Below are 15,343 nucleotides of genomic sequence, written 5' to 3' on the forward strand. Positions count from 1 at the left end.
TATAAAGTGTGGCTGCCAGCCAGCCTTATCTAGGATCTCCCCGAGGAGCAATAGGAGTGAGTTAGATAAGGTCATTATGTTAAAATGGCGGATACGGACATTAAATGGGCTGGCATTTAGACGTCCACGCTGGGACATGGCCTTTCAGGGAGGGGTTGTCTGTCACAGCTGAAGGGTACGAGCATGGTGGTTCTCAGAGGACTTCCACCCCGCTGCTTCTCTCCTGGCCTTTTCTCTCTACTGGCACTCATTGGAATCTCTCCTCTTTCTTTGCTTCTTCTCTTATGTTGCCTCCTCTCCCTTCTTCACCCTCCTGCTGCAACACACAAAGATCCTCCCTGTCCGGTCTGGACTAGCCTCTGGTCACTGTAGCTGTAACGTTCCCTGAACCTAACAGTCTGAGTAAGTTGAGGTCAAGCAAATATGACAGTGGACATTGGAAGACTGTTCCTCTGTAGTGAGAAAGGCCATAGGGTAATGTTCTTTAATTCTAGTCCTGGAGACCCACACGGCATGCATGCTTTTGTTCCAGCCCAGTAACAACACACCTGACCAGATTCGACTAATCAATGTCTTTAATGTACCGTGGGTCTTCATGACCAGGATTAAGGACCACTTCCCTAGGTGAGTCTGAGAAGTTTTTGGACCACTGCAGGCTGTAGTGGTCTGTAGACTACTGACTGAGACCACAGAGCTGAAGTTGCCCCTTGAAAAACCCCTTGGAATCCGCTTATGGCTGTGGTTAAGTATTTGTCGTTAGAGCAAAACCATAGCCGCTTCGTGTTTCTCTTTTTGTTCCCTTCAACTCACTTTCTGTTAGCCTCATAATGAGTTCACCATGTCTCAATATCACATACTTGATAAAGATCCAGTTTGCTTTATTTTGTCTCTCTCCCTCACTTCTCCTCCAGACGTCTTGCAACACATCAAACCTTTCGGGGGGGGGGGTGTTGCACAAACCAAACAAAATGGCTAGTTAATTTGATTTGTGAAACACTTACCCCACCCCCAGGGGCTTGTCCTGTGCCCTGATGACAGCAGTGGGATCTTGGCTGTGTTCCATAAGCTCTTGATGCAGGCTCTCTTTGTGATGACTATCAGTGTACCCTCTTCCTGTCTGACCGTTGCTCGGCTAGTCCCCCGTCTTCATTTTAGCTTTATGAGCAGCCAGAACACAATAGGTTAAGCAAACACCCCTCTTGGAATGAGGGCTATGGATTAACTCCATCACACACAGTCGCCTAGCTGCCTTAGAGACCCACTGACTGTGCGGCTTTCTCTTCCTGCTTGATTCAAATTGATTGGTTTGGCCAAGAACAGTTAAGCTCCACTGGTGATTCTAATAGGTGCCATTCTAACAAGAGTGAGCATTAAACAGTGGTATCTTCTTGTTGTCATTATATAGAAAAGCCACTTTTGTCGAAGGCTTTGAAACCTATTTCTGTCCCAGTCTCACTCTTGTCTCTCTATTGTCCTGTCTGTTGCCCGGATGTGGCAGGGCTTGAAAACTAGTACGAACTACAAAGGGAAACCGAGCCACGAGCTGCCCAGTGACGCAAGCCTACCAGACGAGCTAAATGCCTTTTATGCTGGCTTCGATCCAAGCAACACAGCACCAGCTGTTCTGGGTGACTGTATGATAATGCTCTGGGTGGCCGATGTGAGAAAGACCTTTAAAGAGGTCAACATTCACAAAGCCGTGGGGCCAGATGGATTACCAGGATGTGTACTCAAAGCATGCGTGGACCAAATGGCAAGTGTCTTCCCTGACATTTTCAACCTCTCCCTGACCGAGTCTGTAATACCTACATTTTTCAAGCAGACCACTATAGTCCCTGTGCCCAAGGAAGCGAAGGTAGCCTGCCTAATTGATTACCACCCCGTAGCACTCACGTCGATAGCCATGAAGTGCTTTTAAAGGCTGGCCATGGCTCACATTTAACACCATTATCCCAGAAACCCTAGACCCACTCCAATTTGCATACTGCCCCAACAGATCCACAGAGGACACAATCACACTCCACACTGCCCTTTCCCACCGGGACAAAAGGAACACCTATGTGAGAATTCTGTTAATTGACTTCAGCTCAGCGTTCAACACCATAGTGCCCACAAAGCTCATTACTAAGCTAAGGACCCTGGGACTAAACACCTCCCTCTGCAACTGGATCCTGGACTTCCTGACGGGCCGCCTCCAGGTGGTAAGGGCAGGCAACAACATGTCTGCTACGCTGAGCCTCAATACTTGTTTCCCCTTAGGGGTGTGTGCTTAGTCCCCTCCTGTACTCCCTGTTCACCCACGACTTCATGGCCAGGCACGACTCCAACACCATCATTAAGTTTGCTGACGACACAGTGGTAGGTCTGATCACCCACAATGATTAGACAGCCTATAGGTAGGAGGCAGTGTGAGTGCCAGGACAACCTGGCAGTGTGGTGCCAGGACAACAACCTCACCCTCAATGTGAGCAAGACAAAAGAGCTGATCGTGGACTACAGGAAAAGGCGGGCCAAACAGACCCATATTAACAACGACGGGGCTGTAGGGAAGCGGGTCGAGAGTTTCAAGTTTCTTGGTGTCCACATCACCAACAAACTATCATGGTCCAAACACACCAAGACAGTCGTGAAGAGGGCACGACAACACCTTTTACCCCTCAGGAGACTGAAAAGATTTGGCACGGTCCCCAGATCCTCAAAAAGTTCTATAGCTGCACCATCTGGTTGCATCACCGCCTAGTGTGGTAATTGCGCGACATATGACCTTAAGGCGCTATAGAGGGTAGGGTGTACGGCCCAAAACATCACTGGGGCCATGCTTCCTGCCACCCAGGATCTATATACTAGGCGGTGTCAGAAGAAAGCCCCAAAAATTGTCAGAAACTCCAGTCACCCAAGTCATAGGCTGTTTTCTCTGCTAGCGCATGGCAAACGGTACTGGAGCGCCAAGTGTATGACTAAAAGGCTCCTTAGCACTTTCTACCCCCAAGCCACAAGACTGCTGAACAATTAATCAAATGGCTACCGGATTATTTACGTTGACCCCCCCCCCCCCCCTCAATTTGTTTTTTACACTGCTGCTACTCGCTGTTTATTATCTATGCATAGTCACTCCACCCCTACCTACATGTACAAATGATCTCTAACCTGTACCCCCGCACATTGGCTCGGTACTGGTACCCCCTGTATATAACCTCGTTATTGTTATTTTAATGTGTCCCTTTTTTAAATTCTTTTTTACTTTAGTTTATTTGGTAAATATTTTCTTAACTCTTTATTTAATGGCATTGTAAGTAAGCTTTTCACGGTAAGGTCTACACCTCAAGTTTGATTTGATTTGATTCTCAGTACATCAACTCTAGCCCTGTAATCAGTGTTGGATGTGTGTGTATATGGTATCATCTTAGATCCACTTAGTGCTGGATGGCCGCAGAGGTATTTTATGCTGACGTATCCACAGAAAGACACTGTGGAAAGGGTTGGTCGATACTGGAGATAGGAACCTTGTAGGGCAGAGGTATTTTATGCTAACGTATCCACAGAAAGACACTGTGGAAAGGGTTGGTCGATACTGGAGATAGGAACCTTGTAGGGCAGAGGTATTTTATGCTGACGTATCCACAGAAAGACACCGTGGAAAGGGTTGGTCGATACTGGAGATAGGAACCTTGTAGGGCAGGGGTATTTTATGCTGACGTATCCACAGAAAGACACTGTGGAAAGGGTTGGTCGATACTGGAGATAGGAACCTTGTTGGGCAGAGGTATTTTATGCTGACGTATCCACAGAAATACACTGTGGAAAGGGTTGGTTGATACTGGAGATAGGAACCTTGTAGGGCAGGGGTATTTTATGCTGGCGTATCCACAGAAAGACACTGTGGAAAGGGTTGCTCGATACTGGAGATAGGAACCTTGTAGGGCAGGGGTATTTTATGCTGACGTATCCACAGAAAGACACCGTGGAAAGGGTTGGTCGATACTGGAGATAGGAACCTTGTAGGGCAGAGGTATTTTATGCTGACGTTTCCACAGAAAGACACCGTGGAAAGGGTTGGTCGATACTGGAGATAGGAACCTTGTAGGGCAGAGGTATTTCATGCTGACGTATCCACAGAAAGACACTGTGGAAAGGGTTGGTCGATACTGGAGATAGGAACCTTGTAGGGCAGAGGTATTTTATGCTGACTTATCCACAGAAAGACACTGTGGAAAGGGTTGGTCGATACTGGAGATAGAAACCTTGTAGGGCAGGGGTGGGCAAAAAATGTTTGACTCCAGGGCCACATCAGGATTTTGAAAATGTTTCGGGACCGATTTGTTTGTCTAAAGAAATTAGCGGGCCAGAAAAAGGGCAGTTATTTGAAAGCGTATAGGACCATTATAATTTCTATATGCTTTCCATCAGGTTTTAGACGTTCAAGAGTGTCCTGGAGTATTTTTTACCCAAAATAACCTGGGTGAAAAGAATGGGAGAAGAGAACTCGGCTCATTCCTCTAATAGTGGGTCAACAATGTTATGACAATGTTAGGAGACGACCTGACTGGGTTTGGTCTCGCTTTCCTACTTTCTAAAAGTTCTTTATTACGTAATCCTATTATCTTTCAGGCACAATAAGCACCCGACGGGAAAGCCAACGCGTCAATGTTTTGTACGTCGTTTGAACAAAAGAAAGGGGTTGGCATTGTCGCTGCACTATCATATCAGGAGAGGTTTGTCTGTAGATGTTTGGTGTGGCTGTATTGTTTGACTCACTCTTGGCTTAGCTGCTCAGCAACTGGGATATTTATAGACTGATAGTGCGTATTTGTATGAACTGTATTAGTGAGTGCTGGTTTACGACGCTGGCTGGTCATTTCTAGTAACAATTTTTTTCTTCTTCATAGAATACCAACATAGTGACAATACACACACACAAATACACACGTAAGCCATCTCAGAAGGGAAGCGGATAGAGGCTCACAATGGTCATAATATAGTCTGTGTGTGAGGTTATGGACCGTTTTCGGTGCAGCATGCTTGCCATAGACCTTTATTTCCTTTGTGTGCGTGTCTTTTCGCAATATCTGCAATTGAGTGTCCGTGTGTGTGTCCATGACCACACAACCATGTGTTTATCAGTGATGTTTTCAGGATTTTCAGCCGGGCTTTCTATCCCCAGTCTTATTAACTGCGGCAGGGTAGCCTAGTGGTTAGTGGTTAGAGCGTTGGACTAGTAACCGGAAGGTTGCAAGTTCAACCCCCCGAGCTGACAAGGTACAGATCTGTCGTTCTGCCCCTGAACAGGGAGTTAACCCACTGTTCCTAGGCCGTCATTGAAAATAAGAATTTGTTCTGAACTGACTTGCCTAGTTAAATAAAGGTAAAATACATTTTAAAAAACAACGGTCTCTCTCGGTTGGTGCTGGTGCCAGGCTCCCCAGCTGGCCCCGGTGCTCCCACGTCTTCCTCCAGGAAATGCCACGTTTCTGACCTGGGCCTCCTGGTCTGGACCTCTTGGTCTAACTACCCACATAGCAGGCATCAATGTACTTCCAAAGCAGGCTGTGGTGGCTCCTACATATGGTCTGCCGTGTACTGGGGCTTTTCATAGTTAGTTTGCATGCTCTCGTATGTATGGACGTATGCTCTTGTGTCTCATTCTCACCACTTCCCTTCCCGTTATACGTTTGGGTCTAAGGTAGCACAGCAGATTGAGTTTTAGTTTCTGTGCCCTTTGAAAAGTGTATTATTTTTTTTTTTTTTTTGCGCTGTCTTTGAAGGCTGCTGGCCATGGTTTAGAAGTGTGTGTGTTCCAGGTTTAGTCTTGTCAGATAATCAGGCTTCTGTTTTCAGGGTAGACATCGTGATCCTCATTAGCTACAGTTCCCTGTGCTCTCTCTTTCTTTAACTCTCTCGCTCCCTCTCTCTCCCCTCTCTTTCTCTTTTATTCAATACAGTCACGTATAAACAATCAGGGACACACACAGCTGATGCTGACAGTTTTCAGAGGTTCAAATAAAGGAGAATTCTCCCCCTCCGGGAGTGTGTGTAAGTGAGATCTACACTTCAGAGACCACAATTCATCTTGCAAACTTGATCCTGTTGCTTCACAATAAAACGCATTTGAAACACAAACTTCGGGAGTCCAACACAAACACACAGGCACAGTTCTATTTGTTTGATATACTTTCTCTGAAACATAGCACGTCAACTTCTCTGGCTCTTATTCCCCGCTGAACCCTCGATATTCTTGCTCACTCAAAATCTATGTCACCGCTCCACTACTTCTCATATTTGACATGCACAAGGCAGGAAAACAGTTGTTGGCTTACGTGCCTTTTCTAGGAGATTGTTTTGCATTTCTGGAGTGGCCGGAATTAACGCCACGGCTCATTGTTGAAAGTGAGAGGGGATGTGGGTTTGTTTGTTTTTGATTGAATCCCCCTCCCTCCTCTCTCTCCCTCATTCTCTCTCTCTCTCTCTCCCTGTCTGTGCCTGCATCTTGGAGAAGGAGGAGTAGGAACTGAGGGTTTCTTTGTGCTCCTGTCTCTGTGGGGCTCTATCTGTTTTTTTGGAGGAGAGCTGGAAGCGGAGGTCGGCGGGCACATGTTTGCGTGTGTTTATTTGTGTGTTTGTGCTAATGCGTGTGTGTGTGCGTGCCAGGCTGGCGCTGAGATGATGCAGAGCTATACGTCTGTGTAGTCAGCGGGCACAGTGCCCATACACCAATGCGGCTGAGACGGGCATATCACCTGACATCCGTCACAGTGGAGTGGGCATCAAAGACAATCAGATAGCAAGAAAACACCAAACCCCGCCGAGTGTGTGTCTGAGTCTGACGACAGACGGCCAAGGTTCTGCTTGCCTCGCAGATATATTCCTCTCTATTCAAAGCGACTCATCTCAAACAGCACAGGCACTGTATGCATAGGACTGTGTAGTACCACAGGAACAAAAGGACTACAGGTCCCCCTAAGTCAGAGTAACTAGAGTTTTATGTCCTTGGCTTGGTGCTCCCTGCTCCCTGGTTTATGTGAATCCCCTTATTCTCTTGGATGAACATTCTGTTCACTCTGTTGACCAGCTCTTACCAACTCCTTGATTTACAGAGGGAGAAACTTCCGGACACCTACCACAACTTCCCTGAAGCGCAATACCAGAGAGGCTAGGGGACAGACAGAAACTCTACTAGAAGAAAGCCAGGCTGGCTGGCCCCTGGTGTAACCATAGTGATATACAGTAAGTGTAGGGTCCGAAGGCTAAGCCATTTACTTTCGTAGCACTTCAGCTGTACTTACACTGCCCTCAGGCTAGGAAGGTTTATAGCTGGCTTATATCACCTCTGAATAACTTACTCTAAAAAGCACACTCACTTTACACAGAGTGTACAAAACATTAGGAATACCTTGCTAATATTGAGTTGCAACCGTTCTGCCCGCAGAACAGCCTCAATTAATCTGGGCATGGACTCTACAAGATGTCAAAAGCGTTCCACGGGGATGTTGGCCCATATTGACTGCAATGCTTCCCACAGTTGTGTCAAGTTGGCTGGATGTCCTTTGGGCGGTGGACCATTCTTGATATACATGGGAAACTGTTGAGCGTGAAAAACCCAGCAGTGTTGCAGTTCTTCACACACTCAAACTGGTGCGCCTGGCACCAATCGTTTGTCTTGCTCATCCACCCTCTGAATGGCACACATACACAATCCATGTCTCAATTGTCTCAAGGCTTTAAAAAGCCTTATTTAAACTGCCCCCCTTTCATCTACACTGATTGAAGTGGATTTAACAGGTGGCATCAATAAGGGATCATAGCTTCCACCTGGATTCATCCGGTCAAGTCGAATGTTTTGTACACTTTTGTACACTCAATCTAAATGTATTTAGGAAATAAGGAAAAGTACTGACAGGGACAGAAAGACAGACAGTTCTCTCTGTCACATTTCCTCCAATTGTAATCTCTCCATATGTTTTCAGCAGAGGAAAAGGACATTGAGAAACAGCCAATCCTCCTGATGTAATTTCCTCCTCCCGGATGACTTCTGGGAAATGATGTAGTCCAGGGACCGATCTAGGAACAGTTTCACTCATCCCCTGTCCAAGGCCTGCTCATCTGGGTGTGGTGTTATGACTGACCAGGAAGCTTACGCAGAATCCCCCTTTATTTCCTGTATCCTCCTCCCTGAAGGAAGTGTGAGTCTTACTATCTAGCTATCTCTCATTGGTGGAAATGATGAATCCACCCTAAGCTTAACCTCTCTGATTGGCTGCCACCGTACGTTTCACGTACCACTTCCTGATTAGCGTTGTGGATTTCCCACACATGCCCCAACAGAATCCTCAGTACTCATTGTAGATAATCTGTCCTTAGTCATTACAAGAAAAACTATCACAAAAACCAAACCCAAATCCGCATCCAAACCCCAGTAAGAGTTATCACGGCTCAGCATGACACTGAAGGCAAATCTCCATGGTTTCACTGTCAAGCCCTATTAGTCCTATGGAGAGGAGGAAAGGGATTGAGTCATCAGACTTCAGAAATATCATAGGACTCTGTTCTTTGATTAATGACTTCAGAAAGAAAAGGAGGGAACATGCCCCGATCCACATCAATGGGACTGTAGTAGAGATAGTCATGAGTTTTATGTTCCTCGACATCCACATCACAGAGGACTTGTCATGGACCAACAACAACACCAGTCTTGTCAACAGGGCGCAAAAACGTCTCTTCTTCCAAAGGCGGCGGAAGAAATTTGTTATGCCGCCCCATGTCCTCTCCAAATACTTCCACTGTACCACCGCTGTACCTGCGGGTGCGGGCGGCGCAATACCGTACTTGGCAGTGATTCAGCCCAACAGGATGCTCTCGATGGTGAATCTGTAGAAGCTCGTGAGGGTCTTAGGGGCCAAGCTGAATTTCTTCAGCCTCCTGAGCTTGAAGAGGCACTGTTCCCCCTTCTTCACCACAATGTCTGTGTGAAGGGATCATTTCAGATCGTCAATGATGTGAAGGCTGAGGAACTGTAGTGCGATGCAGTACTTTAGACCACTGCACCGCTCGGGAGGCTGTCGTCAGCAAACTTGATGATGGAGTTGGAGTGGTGCTTGGCCACGCAGTCGTGGGTGAACAGGGAGTACAGATGGGCTGAGCACGCACCCCTGTGAGGCCCCAGTGTTTGAGGATCAGCTTGGCGGAGGTGTTGTTGCCTACCGTCACTACTTCAGGTCAGTCTGTCAGAAAGTCCAGGACCCAGTTGAACAGTGAAGAGTTCAGACCCAGGGACCTGAGTTTAGTGATGAGCTTGGAGCTTGGGTTCTATGGTGTTGAAGGCTGAGCTGTAGTCGATGAACAGCATTCTTAGATCATTTAGGGCTGTGTGCAGTGCAATGGCGATTGCGTCAACTGTAGATCTGTTCAGGCAGTATGCAAATTGTAGTGGGTCTAGGTTGTCAGGTAAGGTGGAGGTGATATGGTCTCTTAGCTGGCCTCTCAAAGCACTTTATGACGGCAGAAGTGAGTGCTACGGTGCGATAGTCATCTAGTTCAGTTACCTTTGCTTTCTTGGGTACCGGAACAATGGTGGACCTCTTAAGGCAGGTGGGGACAAGAAACTGGAATATGGAGAGATTGAATATGTCCGTAAACACTCCAGCCAGCTGGTTTGCACATGCTCGGAGGAAGCGGCTTGGGATGCCGTGCCATGCATTGTTTGCCCATGCAGCCCAACTGTAATGCGGCATTCCTCTGCAGAGGGGACTGAAGGGTCACTGTTGTTAATCCAAGAACTGTAATATAAAAGGTATTCATCTGAAAAAGTCATCAAAGCTACAGAACACTGAGTCTGTAATAAGCAGAAAAATTACCCGCTACAGGTTACCAAGCAGGCAGCATTCAGCTCTACTCCAAGCTTCTTAGAAACCACGGCTGGGAAATTCCCGACTTCCAAGTGTTTCATCTTTGTTTGATTAGAAATTATAAGGAGTCGTGGTAATAGTGTTCTATTTAAGAAAAAGAAAAACTAAGAAGCCCTCAGCTTCTGATGTCTGGGTTGTACTGTTTGTGTATATCACATTTATTTATAAATCCCTTCTTACATCAGCTGATGTAAGAAGTCACAAAGTGCTGTACAGAAACCCAGTCTTGCACAGTGATCTCTCTCTCTCTCTCTCTCTCTCTCCCTCGCTTTCTCGCTCTGGATAGGCCTTAACAACAAGAGATGCTGTAGCCAACACACACACATCCACAAACCCACACGCTCACATACACACAAACGCAGCAGAGCAGCTCACAACATTTATGGGTCCAGAGAGGTGACACAGATCTGTCTGGGGTTTTCCCCCACTGTTTTCACTGAACTTTGGATGGGCCATTGATCCATCTTCATGCTCACACTCCTCTCTCTCCCGTGCGTCTCAATAACTATAATTAGTTTCAATCTCACCCTTTCTCCCGCTGCTACGGCGGCGCATAGGCTGAATGCTTTAGTCCGTGATGGCCATACATACGCCTCTGAATACACCTTCAAAGCACTTCAAGACGGTTCATGACCTTGAGGTGTTCCCTGAGTGACGTACGTCATCACGTATCGTACGAGGGTGGAGTTAGGGTGTTGTTATACAGTATGTCGCCATTCTGCTATTTGTAGTCCGGTCAGTAATTCAAATCAAATCAATTCCAGTCGCCTGTTGTGTATTTGGATAGGTAGGATTCCTATAGCACCTCACTCCAACACTCTAGTCATGTTCTGGACCTCGACTCAAGTCTGGCAGGTTTTTTTTTGTTTTCACGTGCCAATAATAGCGCGTGCATGGATGGGCCGGTGTATGTATGCACGTGTGGCGATATACATGTAAACACTGCTCGTGTTCTCTCCTCCTTTCTCTCTCTCTCCCCTGTCGGGGCGGAGTCTGCGTGAGTTCAAACTCACAGTCGACGCCTGTGACTGTTGTTGCACCCTCCTGGATGTGATACGGCATTTTCTTTTCTCTACCTGAGCGACAGAACGTTCATATGGTTTTATTTGTTACGCCGCCCTGTCCCTTCACTGGCCAATAATGATAACCTTGCACTAACTTATCTCTTCGTTTGCTCTCTCTTACAGGAGAACGTTGACACAAGCTCCACCTCCCCGCAGCTTCGCTCAGAGATCCAAGTAAGCCCAGAATCCTCTTGCCTTGGGTCACACCACATTTATACCCGTATCGTGACATCGGCATCACATGATATATATTTATAGCCTATGATGTGAGTTAGCTAGCTTACGTCGGAGTTACATGCTTTGTTACATCAATGTTATTTGATCCATATTGATTAAGACCTTGGATTATGGTTGTCTTGAGTGGTACATCTATGTTACATGGCTGAATACCATGCTAAGTGCAGTACCTCCTCTGTCCACAGGAGTCCCTTGGCTTCAGCAGTGAGGTGTCCACTCCAGAGACAGAGAGAAAGTAAGGCTACAGGTCAACCCCACTTCCCTTTACATGTGTGACGGGTAATGTGCAATGCAGTGAATCTGCGTTAGACTGTCAACACACGCATGCACACACACACGTACAGTGGGGCAAAAAAGTATTTAGTCAGCCACCAATTGTGCAAGTTCTCCCACTTAAAAAGATGAGAGAGGCCTGTAATTTTCATCATAGGTACACTTCAACTATGACAGACAAAAGGAGGGAAAAAATCCAGATAATCACATTGTAGGATTTTTAATGAATTTATTTGCAAATTATGGTGGAAAATAAGTATTTGGTCAATAACAAAAGTGTATCTCAATACTTTGTTATATACCCTTTGTTGACAATGACAGAGGTCAAATGTTTTCTGTAAGTCTTCACAAGGTTTTCACACACTGTTGCTGGTATTTTGTCCCATTCCTCCATGCAGATCTCCTCTAGAGCAGTGATGTTTTGGGGCTGTTGCTGGGCAACACGGACTTTCAACTCCCTCCAAATATTTTCTATGGGGTTGAGATCTGGCCACTCCAGGACCTTGAAATGCTTCTTCCGAAGCCACTCCTTCATTCCCCGGGCGGTGTGTTTGGGATCATTGTCATGCTGAAAGACCCAGCCACGTTTCATCTTCAATGCCCTTGCTGATGGAAGGAGGTTTTCACTCAAAATATCACGATACATGGCCCCATTCATTCTTTCCTTTACACGGATCAGTCGTCCTGGTCCCTTTGTAGAAAAACAGCCCCAAAGCATGATGTTTCCACCCCCATGCTTCACAGTATTTTTTTTGCTCACCGTTCTTGTGATAATTTTGACCCCACGGGGTGAGATCTTGCGTGGAGCCCCAGATCGAGGGAGATTATCAGTGGTCTTGTATGTCTTCCATTTCCTAATAATTGCTCCCATAATTGCTCCTTTTGTCAGTCATAGTTGAAGTGTACCTATGATGAAAATTACAGGCCTCTCTCATATTTTTAAGTGGGAGAACTTGCACCATTGGTGGCTGACTAAATACTTTTTTGCCCCACTGTATGTGGGTCATGAATCGTGTTTATCCTTGCAGCATGTCCAGAGCTATGGTGTGAGGGGATAAGCGTCTCCAGATAGCAGCTCGTGACAACATCTGACTGTACACCCGCTGAGGGCCAGAGACCTTGGCCATGGGGACTGACTGGGCTCTTAGACAGGAGTTATGCAAAGGAGTTAGGGACAGCGGAGGAGACCTTACAGTCAGCCTATGGCCCAGTCTCTGCCCTGTGTCTCTTGTGACTGAAACATAACAAAAAAAACACACTTTCTCCATGGTTAAGTCTAACTCCCTCCTCTCTGTCACGGCCTCCTTTGGCTGAAGGAAGGCCAGCCCAGCTCTGCCTCGCTTTTCCTCAGTCCTCAGGCCCAATTCTATGGCCCTCCAGGCTTCCTTCCTCCCATTGTGTCAGCTGGAGGGTAGGGAGACAGGGGGAGAGATAAGGGGAGATGGGCCGATTACAACAGGCTAGCGAGTAGGACGGGATGGGGGTATGGGTGGGGTACTGTTCATAGGTTCCTGTCCCCCTGAATTCCTGGAGTATGTGTGCGTATGTTACTCACTGGGACCTGCCACCTCCCAGGTCGTCATGAGCCAGTCATCAAACACTCAACCAAGTCCTGTGTTGTTCATCACTATGACAGTTTTATTTCCTGTGACAGTCCTTAAAAGACGTCTCTCTGTCCCAGGGACCAGTGACGTAACAGCATTGTTTGCGTTGGGGGGGAGAGTGATTTAGTCGTGAAGGCTGGACAGAGGAATGGCTATAGGGACTGTGAGGGAAGTTCAGTTGAGAGTCCCCACTCCCCATACAGTCCTATGGTAAAATTCGATGGAGTTGGTCTGTTCACGTGACGCCCACGCGCAACCGGGGAACCACATACCAGACGTAGTATGTCTGCTCCCATCTCCCTGTGTGTTGTACTGTAGGAATTTAAGCTGGGACTGGGACTGATAGGAACCAGATGAATGACATTCTCTCCAGAGGGAGGGAGGGAGGCCCCTTGGTGTATATTTCCCTCTCTCCTCTTAGGTTCTCACCCCCACCATATTATCTCTACCCTTAAAGCCCCTCTTTGGAGCTCATTTTACCCTAGAGCTTTCTACCTAACCCCTTTCCCTCGCCATACCCCCTAAAGCTTCATCATTGAAAGGGAATCTTGGTTTCCTCCCTGGCATGTTCTCCCCCCCACCTTTACCCATTTCAAGTATCAGTGACCCCTTGCTTGCCATTTCCTCTCCAAAGAAAAAGTATCACCCTGTCTCCCCTCTATCCTACCCATTGACTTGTGCTATTGTTGACAGCTAGACAGATAGACAGGCCTTTCTCCTCGCTCCCTCCATTGCTTTCCCCAACCTGGACTAGATGTAGTAAACGGGAGACTCAAATTAGTATGATATGTTACGTTTGGTATGGTATGTAGCTCCAATGCTAAATTAGTCCATGATGAGATTCGAAGGCAAACCTTGGGCTGCTAGACGTTCACGTTATCCACCCCGACCAACCACCCTCCTTTTGTTTTTACCTTAAGTTACTATCTGTCTTATGTAACCATATCAAACGTAACATATAGTAAATTGAGTATCCCATATTTTTGTTTACTATGTTACTATGAGACCAGGCTGCTTTCTCCCTCGCTTTAAAGCATTCCTGTCCTGCTCTGGTCCCATCATCACCGTCTCCCTCGGGACAATGGCCCACAGGAGATTACCCATACTTCCTCTGGGCATATCACCCTGCCTGCCATCCTGCCTGTTTCAACCCTACATTGGCAGGAAGTCGGCACAACTCCCACAATGCACGGCATGAGTCTCAGAGTGAGGTGATGACATAGGGTGCTCAGGACACAAACGATCGCCAACGTTTTGAGGGACCAAATAGAGAACTTCCCCTTTGGATTGATTGATCGCCACACAATGTTGGCTGTGGAGAAAGACGGGCTTATTGTTAGGAAAGGGCAGCAAAGGTTACAAGTTTTTGATGGACATCCAGGGATAATGCTTGGTTGGCCAGCAGAGCGGTCAATTACTTTGATATGGTTTCAAAGGGCCAGAGTGGAAGTACAATGAACAAAAATATTAACTCAACATGGAAAGTGTTGGTATCATGTTTCATGAGCTGAAATAGAAGATCCCATGAATGTTCCATACGCACAAAAAGCATCACTGTTAGTGAGCATTTCTCCTTTGCCAAGATAATCCATCCACCTGACAGGTGTGGCATATTTTAGAAGCTGATTAAACAGCAGGATCATTACACAGGTGCACCTTGTTTTGGGGACAATAAAAGACCACTCTAAAATGTGCAGTTTTGTCACAGAACATAATGCCACAGATGTCTCAAGTTTTAATGGTGGACATTCCTGACAGTGGGAATGTGCACTAGAGCTGTTGCCAGAGAATTGAATGTTAATTTCTCGACCATAAAATTTGGCAGTACATCCAACCGGCCTCACAACTGCAGAAAACATGTACCAACGCCAGCCCAGGATCTCCCCATCCATCTCCTTCACCTGCGGGATCGTCTGAGACCAGTCACCTAGACAGCTGATGAAACTGTGGGTGTCAACTGAACAATTTCTGCACAAACTGTCAGAAACCGTCTCAGGGAAGCTCATCCACGTGCTCGTTGTCCTCGCAAGGCACTTGACCTGACTGAAGTTCGGCATCGTAACCGACTTCAGTGGGAAAATGCTCACCATCGATGGCCACTGGCATGCTGGAGAAGTGTGCTCTTCATGGATGAATCCCAGTTTCAGCTGTGCCAATTTGTAAGTCGCTCTGGATAAGAGCGTCTGCTAAATGACTTAAATGTAAATGTAATGTAATGTGCCGGGCAGATGGCAGACAGTGTGTACGGCGTCGTGTGGGCAAGTGG

General features: G+C 46.8%; 1 protein-coding gene across 5 annotated transcripts in view; it reads left to right on the top strand.

Annotated features, from left to right (window-relative positions):
- The window catches only part of LOC115108036 (SAM and SH3 domain-containing protein 1-like), a 295,957-nt gene that overhangs the window by 234,344 nt on the left and 46,270 nt on the right, over nucleotides 1–15,343 (top strand). For all 5 annotated transcript variants that reach the window (XM_029631918.2, XM_029631917.2, XM_029631922.2 and 2 more), the window contains exons 3-4: nucleotides 11,087–11,137; nucleotides 11,386–11,435. In XM_029631918.2, coding sequence (XP_029487778.2) covers nucleotides 11,087–11,137; nucleotides 11,386–11,435 — 101 coding nt within the window. The remainder of the gene's footprint in view (nucleotides 1–11,086; nucleotides 11,138–11,385; nucleotides 11,436–15,343) is intronic.

The sequence above is a fragment of the Oncorhynchus nerka genome, linkage group LG24 (genome assembly GCF_034236695.1).
Source record: "Oncorhynchus nerka isolate Pitt River linkage group LG24, Oner_Uvic_2.0, whole genome shotgun sequence".
Taxonomy (NCBI): domain Eukaryota; kingdom Metazoa; phylum Chordata; class Actinopteri; order Salmoniformes; family Salmonidae; genus Oncorhynchus; species Oncorhynchus nerka.